General features: G+C 40.8%; 1 protein-coding gene across 2 annotated transcripts in view; it reads left to right on the top strand.

Annotated features, from left to right (window-relative positions):
- ireb2 (iron-responsive element binding protein 2) overlaps window positions 1–14,101 on the top strand; it is a 15,348-nt gene extending 1,247 nt beyond the window's left edge. For both annotated transcript variants that reach the window (XM_044194313.1, XM_044194314.1), the window contains exons 2-22: window positions 2,390–2,476; window positions 2,752–2,917; window positions 3,147–3,284; window positions 3,511–3,753; window positions 4,073–4,142; window positions 4,968–5,151; window positions 5,409–5,548; window positions 5,915–6,086; window positions 6,339–6,439; window positions 6,808–6,924; window positions 7,710–7,869; window positions 8,263–8,398; window positions 9,359–9,443; window positions 9,528–9,684; window positions 10,041–10,165; window positions 10,287–10,391; window positions 10,530–10,672; window positions 11,392–11,539; window positions 11,721–11,843; window positions 12,226–12,411; window positions 13,232–14,101. In XM_044194313.1, the coding sequence (XP_044050248.1) occupies window positions 2,390–2,476; window positions 2,752–2,917; window positions 3,147–3,284; window positions 3,511–3,753; window positions 4,073–4,142; window positions 4,968–5,151; window positions 5,409–5,548; window positions 5,915–6,086; window positions 6,339–6,439; window positions 6,808–6,924; window positions 7,710–7,869; window positions 8,263–8,398; window positions 9,359–9,443; window positions 9,528–9,684; window positions 10,041–10,165; window positions 10,287–10,391; window positions 10,530–10,672; window positions 11,392–11,539; window positions 11,721–11,843; window positions 12,226–12,411; window positions 13,232–13,342 (2,897 nt within the window). In that variant the 3' untranslated portion in view covers window positions 13,343–14,101. The remainder of the gene's footprint in view (window positions 1–2,389; window positions 2,477–2,751; window positions 2,918–3,146; window positions 3,285–3,510; window positions 3,754–4,072; window positions 4,143–4,967; window positions 5,152–5,408; window positions 5,549–5,914; window positions 6,087–6,338; window positions 6,440–6,807; window positions 6,925–7,709; window positions 7,870–8,262; window positions 8,399–9,358; window positions 9,444–9,527; window positions 9,685–10,040; window positions 10,166–10,286; window positions 10,392–10,529; window positions 10,673–11,391; window positions 11,540–11,720; window positions 11,844–12,225; window positions 12,412–13,231) is intronic.

Below are 14,101 nucleotides of genomic sequence, written 5' to 3'. Positions count from 1 at the left end.
TGTGTTGTGTTTCAAAGTAGTATATATGGCACTGCATGTTTTCCATTCTCCCTGCTTTGCATTAGGTTATGGCTTTTAGTTTTTGCATACAGTTATATTTAATAGAGGTGAGCACACTAGCTGACAAAAGCATCCCAGTGGGAGAGGAAAATTTAAGGTTAGGTTGTTGTCATGTAAAACGTAACAAAACAGGGGAGTGATCTGCAAGCTGTTTGTGAATTACCAAAAGAGGCCAAATTCCACAGAGAATGTTAAATGTACTGTTACTGTATCATTTTTGCCTTGGATGTTCAAATCATTCTGCCATATGAATGTATCGTAACTTTTTTGTCTGATTCCTTACACTCATTTTACTACTAAATATGTTGCAGTGGAGTCAAGAGTCAGTATTTGACTATGAAACTATAAAAGCCAGTTTCAAAACTGGTTTATGCTTGCTTAGGTAAATTTAGCTAAATTACAGCATTTTGTTTATTTGCCTTCTTGCCCCATGTTCAGAGGAAATACTGCAGATGACGAAGATATGAAGCCCCCAGTGTCATTCACATTGCATTATTATCAGATGTGTAGGAATTAGACTAAACCAGTACTGTGATATGTGCGCTTACATCTTTTCCCTAAGCAAGTGTGAGGGCCTTTGACTTTCACCCAAAGTAAATAGCCTACATATCTACATATTTAGGATTTAGGAAACCAAAAGGGCAGTGCTTTAAAAAAGACAATATATAATAATTTTTAAAACAATATTGAATTCATATTTCTGCACGTTTAGTGTGTTATATGCACTTTTGGTTTCATAATGATCACTAAAGTGTTTCTTTCAAAGCTAGTAACATGAGAGCCAAAGTTACAGCATGGTGTCCTGTTGTGAGACCAGTGAGTTGTGCTGTGCCAAGACTCAAAAGATTACTCTGTCCATAGGGGCTCAGCACTTGCATAACTTTTACTTTTTTTTTTTTTTAACCAGGTTTTAAAGGAGGATTTCACCAACATTAAACAGCTACAACCTACATTTACCAGTGTTACCCAAACCTACCACCTTTTTAGTCTGCGCTGTCATGACGTACCTATCTGATACAAAATAATATAACTCTCATAACCAAAGATGGGACAATACAGCCAAAAATGTTTTGCAGGGCTGCAGCAATCTTTGTTTTTAAATCTTTTTGGTTAAGATAACCACATCCTGCATGAACTCACTTAAAGGCCACAACGGAACAAATGAGACCAGAAAGATCTTTTTCGTTTCTCCTTTCTCTGCATTTAAATTCTGCCCCAAAATGCACTGTCAATTATTTTTAATCGTTACATTATCCAAGAAGCTTGTTTACAGTTAGGGTTGGGTGATTTGACGGTTTATACTGTGCAGCGGTAGAGATTTGCCAATACTGTTTCCACTGTGGGAGATATCCCAGTGTCTCTGCTATATATTCGGGGTAAGATATGTAGCAAATCTGGGCTGGATTCTCTCGTGATCTCGCAAATCCACCTGCCTCGCAAGGTAACGTGATTTGGGCAGCAGGACTGCTTACCACGTTCTCACATCACGTGACAGGTGGTGGCGGTGATGCACCTCTAAGCTGGTTTGCCAACCGCTGCAGAAGAAGCGAGTGACAGGAAACATGGAGGTGGAGAGTGAAATTGTAAATACAGAGCAGGAGGTATTGTTTTTGTTTGTATGGACGTTCCAAATAAAAGAAGAAAATAATCAAATGTGGTACTGTATGGTTATTTTAAACCATTTCTTAATTTAATTTACAGAACAATTACTGTATCATACCACCATATTGCCCACCCGTATTTACAGTAATATCTAATTCAAAGTTTGGCTATTCTTCAGACCAACTGCTCAGCTACTAATAACCACTAATACAACATGGTATGTAATAAGCCAGTTGTATGGATGCACTATGTGCACAAACGGCACAGAAAAATGGGAGGCCTTCTGCCATTTTTATTTATTTTTTTTTAGAGATGGCTTAAGCCTCGTCGTTGCCTGAACTGCCTTATTTTGAGGAGATCCCCACTGGGTAAATGTTGTTAGTAAGGTAGCTGACAATTTGCTTATACTGCTGAGCCTAAGTAAGTAAGGGTAAGTCTCCCAACCTGCAAGCAGACATGCTGTGGCAAAAGGAGGAAAAAAACGTGGTTCACAAGGGTTGAGCTGCACCTTAAAAAAACTGTCCTTTGTTAGTCTTCTTCTCTGGTGCGGTAGTCAGGGAAAAAGTAACCGTGCTGCAAGGAAGGGCTCGCACACAGAACAAAAGGAGATTCAGACTGGAGTCTTGAACAAATTAGATTTTTGATCACATCTGGAAATTTCCTGGCCTTGTCACACGCAGGCTGGAATTTATAGTTGTATTAATAAATGTTTGTTTTCCCTCTGCAGAGCACCCATATAGCCATCTAATCGACACACTGAAAGATGGCGGGATCAAGTTCTTCAATCCACAGAAATTAAATGATCCAAGATATGGTGAGTTCAGGCCCTCTGACTAAAAGAAAGGGCACAGAGATTTTTAACACACATGTCCCTCTTTCGAGACCTTTTGCAGGTAGCATTTACCTAAATGTCAGTTCTTTAAGGTACAGCAACGGGCAAATGTTTTTATTACATCATATCAGTCTTAACAAGTCCTCAGTGCACATCCAATTGACAATTGTGTAACAAGGACAGTGAATGGTTAATAAACAATTACACATTGTTTACTGTGGGAAATTAAACCACCTTTTTTTGTTTGCTCTGTGTAGACAAGCTGCCTCTGTCCATCCGTGTCTTACTGGAGGCAGCAATTCGTAACTGTGATGGCTTTTACACAAAAGAGGAAGACGTCCAGAACATCCTGGATTGGCAGCAGCAGCAGAATAAAGCCGAGGTGCCGTTTTCTCCAGCGCGAGTCCTTCTCCAGGACTTCACGTGAGTTTCACAAGGATTTGGGGAAAACAGCTGATCCACCAGGAGTTAGCTTATTAGATCTTGTCTCATCATGATGTTTCTTTGTGTTCCTTAACATAAACAAGTTATTCATATTTTACACTATGATCAAATGAAAATCAACTTTGAGTTATACAAGTAGAATATTCCTAGAAATCCCTGAAGGAAAGTTAGGTTTAATTATTTTTCTTCTCCTGGTTTCCTTTGACAGTGGTATTCCTGCCATGGTGGACCTGGCAGCCATGAGGGACGCTGTGGCCAAACATGGCGTGGACCCCTGCCTGATCAACCCTAAATGCCCCACAGACCTCATTGTAGACCACTCATTACAGATTGATTATAGCAGATGGTGTGTTTGCATTTATATTTTCCCTTTTCTTTATTGATTAAAGTTAAGAGAGAACATAGAGCTAAAAGATGGACACACATTTGACCTTTGATCAGTGGATCGTTTTATTATTTCATAAAAAGCTGAATTAGTAGAAGTTACCTGTTTTGTATTTACTTAAACAACACTGTTGTTCTTGATACATTTTGTAATGTAACATTAATAACATTTCTTTTTTTATCCACAGTGCCATACAGAATGCTCCAAACCCAGGTGGAGGGGACGGCCCAAACCAGAGCCAGGGTCCTTCTCGTTCCACGACCTCCAGGCCTCTGTCCAGAGGTGGCTCACAGTGCAGGGGCCAGCGGGGCTCCTGTAGCAAAGCTGTGTGCAGTGACCCTCCAGCCTCCTCAGGTCGACCTCCAGCTTCTGTCCAGCAGATCGAGAACACACCTCTCCTCTGCCCTTTCCACCTGCAGCCTGTGTCTGAGTGAGTTGTGGGCTGTTGATGACTCCGCATTGCAGTGAAACATTAGTTTGTAACACACAATATTGCTGATATCACTAGATTCTGACAAAGTCATTAAATTATGAGATGAAATAATGGAACTTTTGTTTGCCCGGGTGTTACGTGTTGTATCTCCAAACTCTCATTAGCATTTGATAAATCACAGGGAAATCAGTGTCACTGCTTTGTTTCAGCCCTTTTAAAAGAGGGGACAGAAAGGCACATGAGTTGACATATTATCACTGATTGACAGAGTTCCCCTTTAGCATGTTTATGGTTTGATTTGTTCTTTTTTCTGCAGAACTGAAACAGCTCTGAAGAATCAGGAAATGGAACTGATCAGAAACAAAGAGAGGCTTCAGTTCTTTAAGGTACAGCAACGGGCAAATATGTTTTTCTTATGTCATATCAGACAATCAAAGGGAGAGAAATGTCATTAAGGAGAAACAGTTAGCCTGGCTCTATCCAAAGGTAACAAAATCAAACCTACCAGCACTTCTGAAGCTCACTAATTAAAACGTTGTATCTCGTTTGTTTAATCCATGCAAAAACGGAAGTGTAAAAAAACCCAAATCACCGTTTTATGGGGGTTATGTGACAGACAATTTCTTGTAACTTCCTGGAGTCTCTCCTGGTTGCCTGGCAACTGGTCCTGACCATTGACTGCATATAAACGATCACCACTGCGCAGACTCTGGCTCCAAATGATGTCACCAGTGCAAGATGGCAGCTCCCGCGTCCGGGATATGTTGGCTTAATTTTTGTACAGCGGGAGGAAGTGGAGACGCGTCGTCCATCTCTATATACAGTCTAAGGTCCTCACCAAGAAATTGTCCTTAGCAGAGTTAGCTGGCTGCTGGCTATAGCCTCATGTTTACCGTACAGACATGAGTGGTATCAGTCCTCTGAGTAGTAGTGTTTAATGCAATCTTCATATTAAAAGTAGTACTTTACGCAGAATGTATTGTTTTACACTTTTTATAACGGAGGGAACTGGTTCATAGATTTTATTAGTCAAACAAAAAAAGTCTACATTTTGGCTCATGGAAATGTTCTGTAGCTTTCAGTGAAAAGTAAAAGAACTTTGTCTCCGTCCACTTTAGAGAACAGAACAAAACAGTGTTTGTACCTTGAGTGAGTTACACAGTTGAATGTTTTTCTAACTATTGCTCTTTTCCTATCTGTCAACCAAACAGTGGTGTTCAAAAGCATTTAAGAATGTGAACGTGGTTCCTCCGGACTTTGGTGCAGTCCACCAGGTGAATCTGGAGTATCTGTCCAGAGTGGTCCAGGTCAGCGACGGTTTCATCTACCCTGACAGTGTGGTGGGAACCGATTCACACACCACCATGATCAATGGCCTGGGCATCCTGGGCTGGGGTAAAGCATTTTTAAACTTTAAAGTTCTTACCAGTTGTTGACGTATTTGTTGTAAACTTTGTCAAACAGGCACATTTCTCAAGAACTGTAATTTACAACCGTGTTTGATAGTTATTACTCTTCTGAGGAGTGAGGAGATAAAATAGTTGCTATGCAAGTTATGACAGTTTTCTGTTGATTCACTGCAGTGCAATCTTTGTTGTTTTAAAAATGTTTTTTTTTTTCCTTTCTTTTTGTTTGGTGCTTTCCTCCACCAGGTGTTGGGGGAATCGAGTCAGAAGCTGTGATGCTGGGCCAGCCAGTGTCTCTGACCCTTCCTCAGGTGGTGGGCTGTAAACTGGTGGGCTCCATCAACCCTCTGACCACCTCCATAGACATCGTCCTCGGCATCACTAAGGTAACACTGCTCTGCTCTCCTTCACGTGCTATTAGGACTTCAGGTCTTCACACATGTTCCAGTGAGAGACACAAAATGGACACCTCACTAGTGGAGGACAGCGCTATAAAAAAAATACTAAAAATAATAAAGTCACTACATTTAGGAAATTACATGTTCTTCACCTCAGAATACACTCATGAATAATTTCACAGTTGTAAAGTTTTGAAAACTGTATCAAAACTGTATCATCTATAATGGTGGTACAAAAATCTACATTTCCCACAATCACTGTTGCAAGAAGTAATAAATGGCACCATTTACAGGAAAAACACTTAATCTGGCCTTTTAATGTGTACTAATGTATCATGTGCATTGATTTTCCAGCACTTGCGGCAAGCTGGGATCGCTGGGAAGTTTGTAGAGTTTTTTGGACCTGGTGTCTCCCAGCTATCAGCTCCTGACCGAACCACCATCGCCAACATGTGCCCAGAGTACAACGCTACTGCCAGCTTCTTCCCTGTCGACCAAGTCACACTCAAGCACTTTAAAAAGACAAGTGAGTCACCCAAGTGATACTCTTTATTGAGAGTTTTGTATCTCCAGTTTTGCATGGTTTATCCAGTCCATTAAGTTATTCTTGGATTTATTCTTACATTTTCAATCTGAATTTACTGGATGTTTACTGCTACGTGTCCGTGTTCAGAAATAGTTGTTATAACTGTAACTGTTAACGCTGTAAGACAATACCATCACCAGATTCTGTCATTTTTTTGGGTTGTTAACTAACGTGTCATAATTTTCCTTCTAGATTTTACCCAGGAAAAACTTGAATTGCTGGAGTCTTACATGAAGGCTGTAAAACTTTTCCGAAGCTATGAAGACGCCTCAACAGACCCGCTGTATTCTGAGGTAATGTGCCTTCTCCTCACGGCCTCGAACCTCGTAGTGAATTCTTAGAGGACTAATAATGAAGAGATGGATGAGTGGGGGTCAAAGCTGCAGTGCCTGACGATATAGATGGATATATATATAGTTATATATATATTATTATTATTATATATAAGTTCAGTAAAGTGAAGTTTTTTCCTTCATTTTTTGAACATTTTTCCATTTTGCTTGATTAAGAAGAGATAGTGGATCAATTTCAGTTTTGTGTAATGATGGTAGGAAGTGCCTCATGATGGCCATATTTGCACAAATGAGCCAAGGGTGCAGCGGTAGAGAAATTGATCTTCGTAATAAATAAATAAATGATAAAGCTGTTGATCTTTGTGCAGGTGATTGAGATCAACCTGAGTTCCATGGTGCCCTGTGTGAGCGGACCGAAGAGGCCTCAGGACCGAGTGGCAGTCAGCAGCATGAGAGAAGACTTCCAGAGTTGTCTTGATGAGAAGGTAACATACCAAAAATACACAATGAAACTTTCAAATTAATGTCTACTTCTTTACTCTGCCAGTCTTAAGATTAATAAGTATGACTCAATCAGATATTTGGACTATGGTTCAGGGTTAGACTGTACAAAACTCAGCTGCTAGGCTGTTAACCAGGACCAAGAAGTATGACCACATCACACCTGTTTTAGCCTCTTTACACTGGCTCCCTGTTGGTTTTAGAATTGATTTTAAGATCTTGTTGATTACTTTTAAGGCTCTTCATGGCCTGGCCCTAGACTATATTTTAGACCTTGTAATCCCTTATGAACCCTCCTGTAGTTTGAGATCTTCGGGCAGGGGTCTCCTGTCTGTTCCTGAGTCCAGGATGAAAACTAAGGGGGACAGAGTTTTTGCTATCAGGGCCCCGAGGCTCTGGAACAACTTGCCCGAAGAAATTAGGTTGTCTGAGTCAGTGTCTTCGTTTAAATCTCGTCTCAAAACACATTTTTATCTGAAAGCATATCCCGATTTTACTTGAACTGGCTGTTTATTTTACTGTTTATTTTATTGTTTTTCTGTATTTCATGTGTTTTATTTCTTTATATTTCGTCATTCACTGTGTTATTTTATTTTTCTTGTTGTGAAGCACTTTGTACTTTGTTTTGATAAGTGCTCTATAAATAAAGTTTTATTATTATTATTATTATTATTATTATTATGCTGGTGATGCATCGTTGACATATTTTTGTCACCTGATAGCTGAGTGTTATTTAACAAGTCATTTATTTTCCTTGGTTTCCCTGCAGGTTGGCTTCAAAGGCTTCCACATCTCTAAGGAGAAGCAGGACATCCGGGTTCCTTTCCTGCACTGTGGCCAGGAGTATCAGCTGGCGCACGGCTCGGTGGTCATCGCTGCTGTTATCAGCTGCACCAACAACTGCAACCCGTCTGTCATGCTGACTGCAGGTAAACGACTCTGATCAGATTTCCTCTGAAAATATTCCCTAATGTTATCTTTCATATGAGTCAGTATATCAGGTGATTGTTAAATTCCACTGGACATGCAAGATTAACTCAGGTGAGGCATATTGTGGTTGCAACATACAGTAGAATTTTTGATTTGGTTTTGTTCTGAGGAGGCTGGCATTTTTTTGAGCATCTAGTCATCTAGTGTTTTTGTATTGTCTGTTTTTCTTTTAACATTTTAAACTGAAGATTGTAACATTCTGCCTCACTTCAGTATTTCCTTCAAGCGTGAATCTAATTATAGCTGCACTCTCGCGCCCCATTTTCTCTTTTCAGTTACTAACAAAAACTAATATGCTGTAACTATAATGCAGCTTTTTTTGTGATTGACAGGTCTACTGGCCAAAAAGGCTGTGGAGGCGGGGCTTGTTGTCAAGCCTTATATTCGGACCAGTCTGGCTCCTGGAAGTGGCATGGTCACGCACTACCTCAACACCAGTGGAGTCCTGCCTTACTTTAGCCAGCTGGGGTGAGCATGTGTACACAGTGACAACACTGTACTGCGCTTGATTAAAGTCTGACTGATTAAAGTTTACCATAGGTCTAACATTGCTCAGCCTCATGATTGCTCGGAAACGTCTGTAGCGCCGTCCAATCAAAAGCAATCAACTATGTAAACAGGGAGTCAGTGTAGCATCACAAGCTGTAACTTCCAAAAGGAACAGTTTTAGGGGCCGAACAATATCTTAAACTTAACTTCCAATCCTTTGTAAATGTGGGCATTACTTTGTTTTATTTATATCTTCATACATGGAGAAATATGTGTTTCTGAGTTTCATACATATTAGAGTGAGCAGGAAATATTGGATTGTACGACCTAACCAACGTTTTTTGTCATTTAGGATCATGTTCTTGCCGTAATGTTTTATATTTTGATGTATATTGTCTTACGTTATTTAAAAACTTCCCAGTTTATATTATTACTGCTCTTCAATGTAAATCGGTCATATATATATATATACACACACACACACACACACACACACACACACACAACAGTTACACCTGGCAGTTACTGGGTGTATATATTTAGTAACATCTATCTAAATCTCTCTATGTAAGAACTAGTTTGTGGTGCCACCTGTTTTGAGTTATTGATGCCTAAATCTCCATTTAATAAACACTTTTGTTTTAAGTAGGCCAAGTTTGATCTCATGAAGAGCTAGTGCAGCCGGCTCCTAAATCTCAAAAATACTTTGAATATGACTTCTTCACGGTTGAGTAGTAATGTGTACGCCGCTGCAAATTTAGACCTTTGGGTTTTATTTTAATGACAGTAGTGTGGACTGAAACAGTAAAACGCAGTTCAACATGTATTAATTATCCTTTGCCACACTTAGGGTGTGTGTGTGTGGCGTCACGCACAGACGCAGAATTCCGAATGATTTAATTCCTTCACGCAACACCGTGTTTTCCTTCACACCACCAGGTTTGAAGTGATTGGTTACGGCTGTGCCACCTGTGTAGGGAACACAGCTCCGTTACCAGAAGCTGTCGTGGATGCAATCAAACAAGTAAGATCTTCATAATGCTAGATTAAGCTGTTTCTGCAGATCTAGATGTAGATAATCTAATTTTGATGATCTGCTGTGTTTTAGGGGGACCTGGTGGCCTGCGGTGTGCTATCTGGCAACAGGCACTTTGAAGGCCGCCTGTGCGACTGCGTGCGTGCCAACTACCTGGCCTCCCCTCCCCTGGTGGTGGCTTATGCTCTTGCGGGCACTGTGGGAATTGACTTTGAAAAGGAGCCTCTGGGTAAGGAAGGCCCCTGTCATGAGCTCTCTTAAGCTGCTCCTCTAAAACCTGAGGTTCATTAGGGGATTTTAGGAATTTGGCTCATAACAGCGAGTGAACATTCAGTGGTTCTGTGTCTTGTGCAGACATGCATCAGCCATAAAACAGGTGACAAAGGAGCAGTGTGAGTAGTTTAAGGTCTAAACTGTGGTAGTGATAAGCTAATTAAGTAATTAGGTATAAAAAGTAGTGTTTAGAGTATATTTCTGCTTCTTAAAGAACAAAAAATTAAAGTGCTCATCAGACTGTGCAGATGTTGTTTTATTATTGATACTCTTTTTACGCTGCTAACATTGAGCATCCTGTTGTTATTGCAGGTGTGACTTCAGAGGGGAAGGAGGTGTACCTCTGTGACATCTGGCCGTCCAGGGAGGAGGTCCAACAGACTGAAGAGGACACAGTCATCTCCTCCATTTTTAAGGATCTCAGGGGAAGGATGGAGGTGAGGGCACAATCTTTCTTTGATTCTTTCTTTCTTTCATGTATGTCAAATGTCTGTTTCACTCAAGTGAATTAATGATGATGTAAATGGTTTTTGTTCCCACTCTGTGCTCTCTCTCCAGCAAGGGAACACATTTTGGAACAACATTGAATGTCCGGACTCTGTGGTTTTCCCCTGGGATCACAAGTCCACATATATCCGCTCGCCGTCTTTCTTCAGCAAGTTGGTAAGTGTTCCAACTGTTGTGGTAATCATTATGTTGCTGTGTCTCCTGATTTCACATATTGAAGTATGGACAAAAATAAAAACAGCAGCAGTTTAGACAATAAGTGCCTCCTCTGCCTCTGCTTGTCTTTTGTCTCAGAGTAAAGAGGTGCCACCTCCTCAGTCGATAGAGAACGCTCATGTCTTATTGTTCCTCGGGAACAAAGTGACCACAGACCACATCTCACCAGCGGGCAGCATTGCCAGGGTCAGCGCCGCTGCCAAGTACTTGCTCAGCAAACGGTCAGTTAGTTTCCTATCAGACACCAGGAAGCTCAGATTTACTAACTTCACCAGTGCTGACGAAACAGTCTCACCACAAAGTCCCTTTGTGAGCTGTTCTGTTCCACCACTGTTATTTCACTGACCGCAGATCTCAGCACATGTTCACAAAACATCTGAATAATATGGTGGTGAGAGTCATGATGAAATATGAGAAGTCCAGACTGGAGAATACTAGATTCTGACTGACTAGAGGAAGTACAGTATTTTCAGGTTACTGCATGCCACGGACACAGGGTCCTCATTACCGTCCTAATTCAAGCAAGACTACTTATTTTGGCTGTTACTAGGCTACAGCCTGTCTTTCTAGTTGGAATGGTAAAGTTTCTTATTTATTTAAACGTTTATGGCAAGGTTGGCGAAGATAATGCCAATCCAAATTTTGCCTAGAAATATTAACAAACAGTTGTTAATCTTGTCAATGAAAACTGAAAATGGATCTCCAGGGGGAAAAAAAATGTTTGTAGTGACAAAAACAGAACAATAATTCAATAAGATGAATTTTGTAAACCAAAGCTAAACTAAAATTGTGACGGAATGTACTGTAGGCATTTTCATTGTCAAATAAATATTGAAAGATATAATGCGAACAAGAGATGTATGTACAGACACTGTCGCTGTTTGTTTATCGCTGCACAAATTCAAATTTATTTACCCCATACCTTGAATGTTCCCCTCAGCCTGACACCGCGGGAGTTTAACTCATATGGCGCTCGCAGAGGGAACGACGCAGTGATGACCAGAGGCACGTTCGCCAGCATCAAGCTCCAAAATCGATTCATCGGCAAACCGGGCCCTAAGACTTTGCACATTCCTTCAGGCCAGACAGTGAGTGTGGATTTATTTGTGTAGTAGTTTTTAGCACAAGCTGGCTGTTACAATGGTCACACTTGTGACCTTTGAGCTGTATCATCCTGTGTGTGTGTGTGTGAGTGAGAGACTAGCTGGCTTGTCAGGCCTGCTGCTAATAACATGCCCTAAGATGTCTTCTTCCTGTTTGTCTGATCAGCTGGATGTCTTCGAGGCAGCTGAACGCTATCAGAGAGACGGCATTCCCCTCATCATCCTGGCAGGCAAAGACTACGGCTCTGGAAACTCCAGGGACTGGGTAGCCAAAGGACCGTACCTGCTGGTAAACTGCAGTGCACACTTTCCACTGACCAAGCGACATGATAGGCAACAAGTCACAGTTTTCACTTTCTTCATCACTGACTTCATTTAACAGGGTACATTTCTGTTACAGTAGTTACATTTCACAATAAGGTAACCCTAGACCAAATTGTTTCTTACACTGGAATATTTATTAATCTGCTAGTCAGCTTGACCCCCTTTTTAATGAAGTCACTGTAGAATATAGAAATGAGCATAAGCTTATTTTTTTACTCAAAATGCAGAATATATAGCATTTCCAAATAAACTTTAAATTGCCGTACAGCAATGATTAACACATTAAAATAGTCTCGTCTCACTTGTTTGTTTTTTTTCACGCTCACCTGCTTCTCTGCGGTCGACAGGGGGTACGTGCGGTCATCGCTGAGAGCTTTGAGAAGCTGCACAAGAACCAGCTGGTGGGAATGGGCATCATGCCGCTGCAGTTCCTGCCCGGCCAGAACGCAGACTCACTTGAGCTCAGCGGGAAGGAGAGGTTCGCCATCACCCTGCCAGACAGCCTGAGTCCGAGGCAGCAGCTCACTGTCAAGGTAGGCAACAAGCAGTCAGCCCAGAGCTGTGATATCTGTTTTAATGTATCTACCTGGGACTTCCTGGAAAGCAGTGTCGATACTGAGTGGATTATCCTGGTGAAATAAAATGAATTGCATTGATATTGTTCTTTGTGGAGGTGGCAAGAAGTATTAAATTATGTTTTTGCTAAGCACAGTACTTGACAATTTTCAGAATTCAAAAAAGATAAATACTGTCTTTTCTTTTGACACTTTTTTCCAAATCAAAATATAACAAAATATAAGCTACATTGTTTGATTTTTGGCCACTAAGGGGGAAGAAAAAACACAGCCATGACATATTATTGCCATTATAAAGCTTATGGGCATCATGTTAGGGTTAGTATTGCCACACTGTGCTGGGTGGTAGCGTACAGCACTGCGACTGAACCATACAATAAATGTGCTGCAAAACCAAAACAATGAGGTAAAAGAGGCTAAAAAGCTCTGTAAAGCTGGTCAATTGGGTGATAATTCTCTATGGGTTCATCAGTGCGAGTGAGCCCTTTCACATTACGCATAGCCATTTGATTCAACGTTAATATAAAACATGCAACTTAAAAATCTTTGATTAGGGAATGTGTATTTGTTGACTCAAACAGTCACTCAATTCCTTCTAACTATCTTTTTTAACCAAGCTTGGATCTAGTTATTTCATAGTTATTTGTATCTCATATCACAACAATATGTAAGCATTCATTAAGGCGGAGTGATACTTTCATCAACTGTGAAATATCCTAAATCTAGTTCAGTTGCATGTTAATGAGTTGTTGAGAGTTGTTTCTGTGTTCTCTTGCAGACTAGCCAAGGAAAGTCCTTCTTTGTCACCGCACTGTTTGACACTGAGATGGACGTTATCTTTTTCCAACACGGAGGGCTCCTTAGATATGTTGCTCGGACTTTGCTCTGAAACAGCCTGCAGCCCGGCCCCGAGCCCACAGAATGTGCCCTACGTTCATGAACAGCAGCCCTCATCTTTTCACCAGTTTGTCTTCAGCATGGACGAAAAACAGCTCATCGGAGCAACATAACGGCTGACGAATCGTCGGGAGTCACGAGACGTCAGTTTTCAGACCTGTACATGAAATGCATCTCCGTCACTACACATGGCTGTTTCTGCATTTGCAACAGCAGCATTTTCTCCTCACGAGACAGTCAAAACAAGCGCAGGAAGAAGCGGGGACATTCAGTTTGCAGAGTACTGACAGCTCTTTCATCGTGGAGTTGAGCCAAGAAGAAATTAATCCTGTCTGCTTCTGTTGTTGTTTAATAAAAAAAACCTAAACAATCCTGTCTAGAGAGGCTAACATGGTGCTAGGTACTATGGCATGAATACGTTGTTTTTTAGGGTGCAGTAAAGCTTGTTTTTCCCCAACATCCAAGTAAACTCTAATTTTGTGAATTTCAAAAATTTGCAGAATTGATGTCACTTGCCCATATTTCTTATTGGGGCCAAACAGTCTTGTGTACATTTCTGTTGATATTTCTTTAATCAAATTGCCTTTTGCAAAAAGTACAATTGCCTCCTTATACAATCAATTTTTATTATGTGGAAAATGTGAAATCCCCCTTTTTGCTGTTGCTTGTATCACTAAGCTCCCTACATAAAGATGTCTCCGACTACAACGAATAGTCTTCTGCATCACATTAAAGGTAAATTATAAAAGTT

The sequence above is a fragment of the Siniperca chuatsi genome, linkage group LG4 (genome assembly GCF_020085105.1).
Source record: "Siniperca chuatsi isolate FFG_IHB_CAS linkage group LG4, ASM2008510v1, whole genome shotgun sequence".
Lineage (NCBI taxonomy): Eukaryota > Metazoa > Chordata > Actinopteri > Centrarchiformes > Sinipercidae > Siniperca > Siniperca chuatsi.
This window is presented reverse-complemented; position numbering and strand designations above follow the sequence as displayed.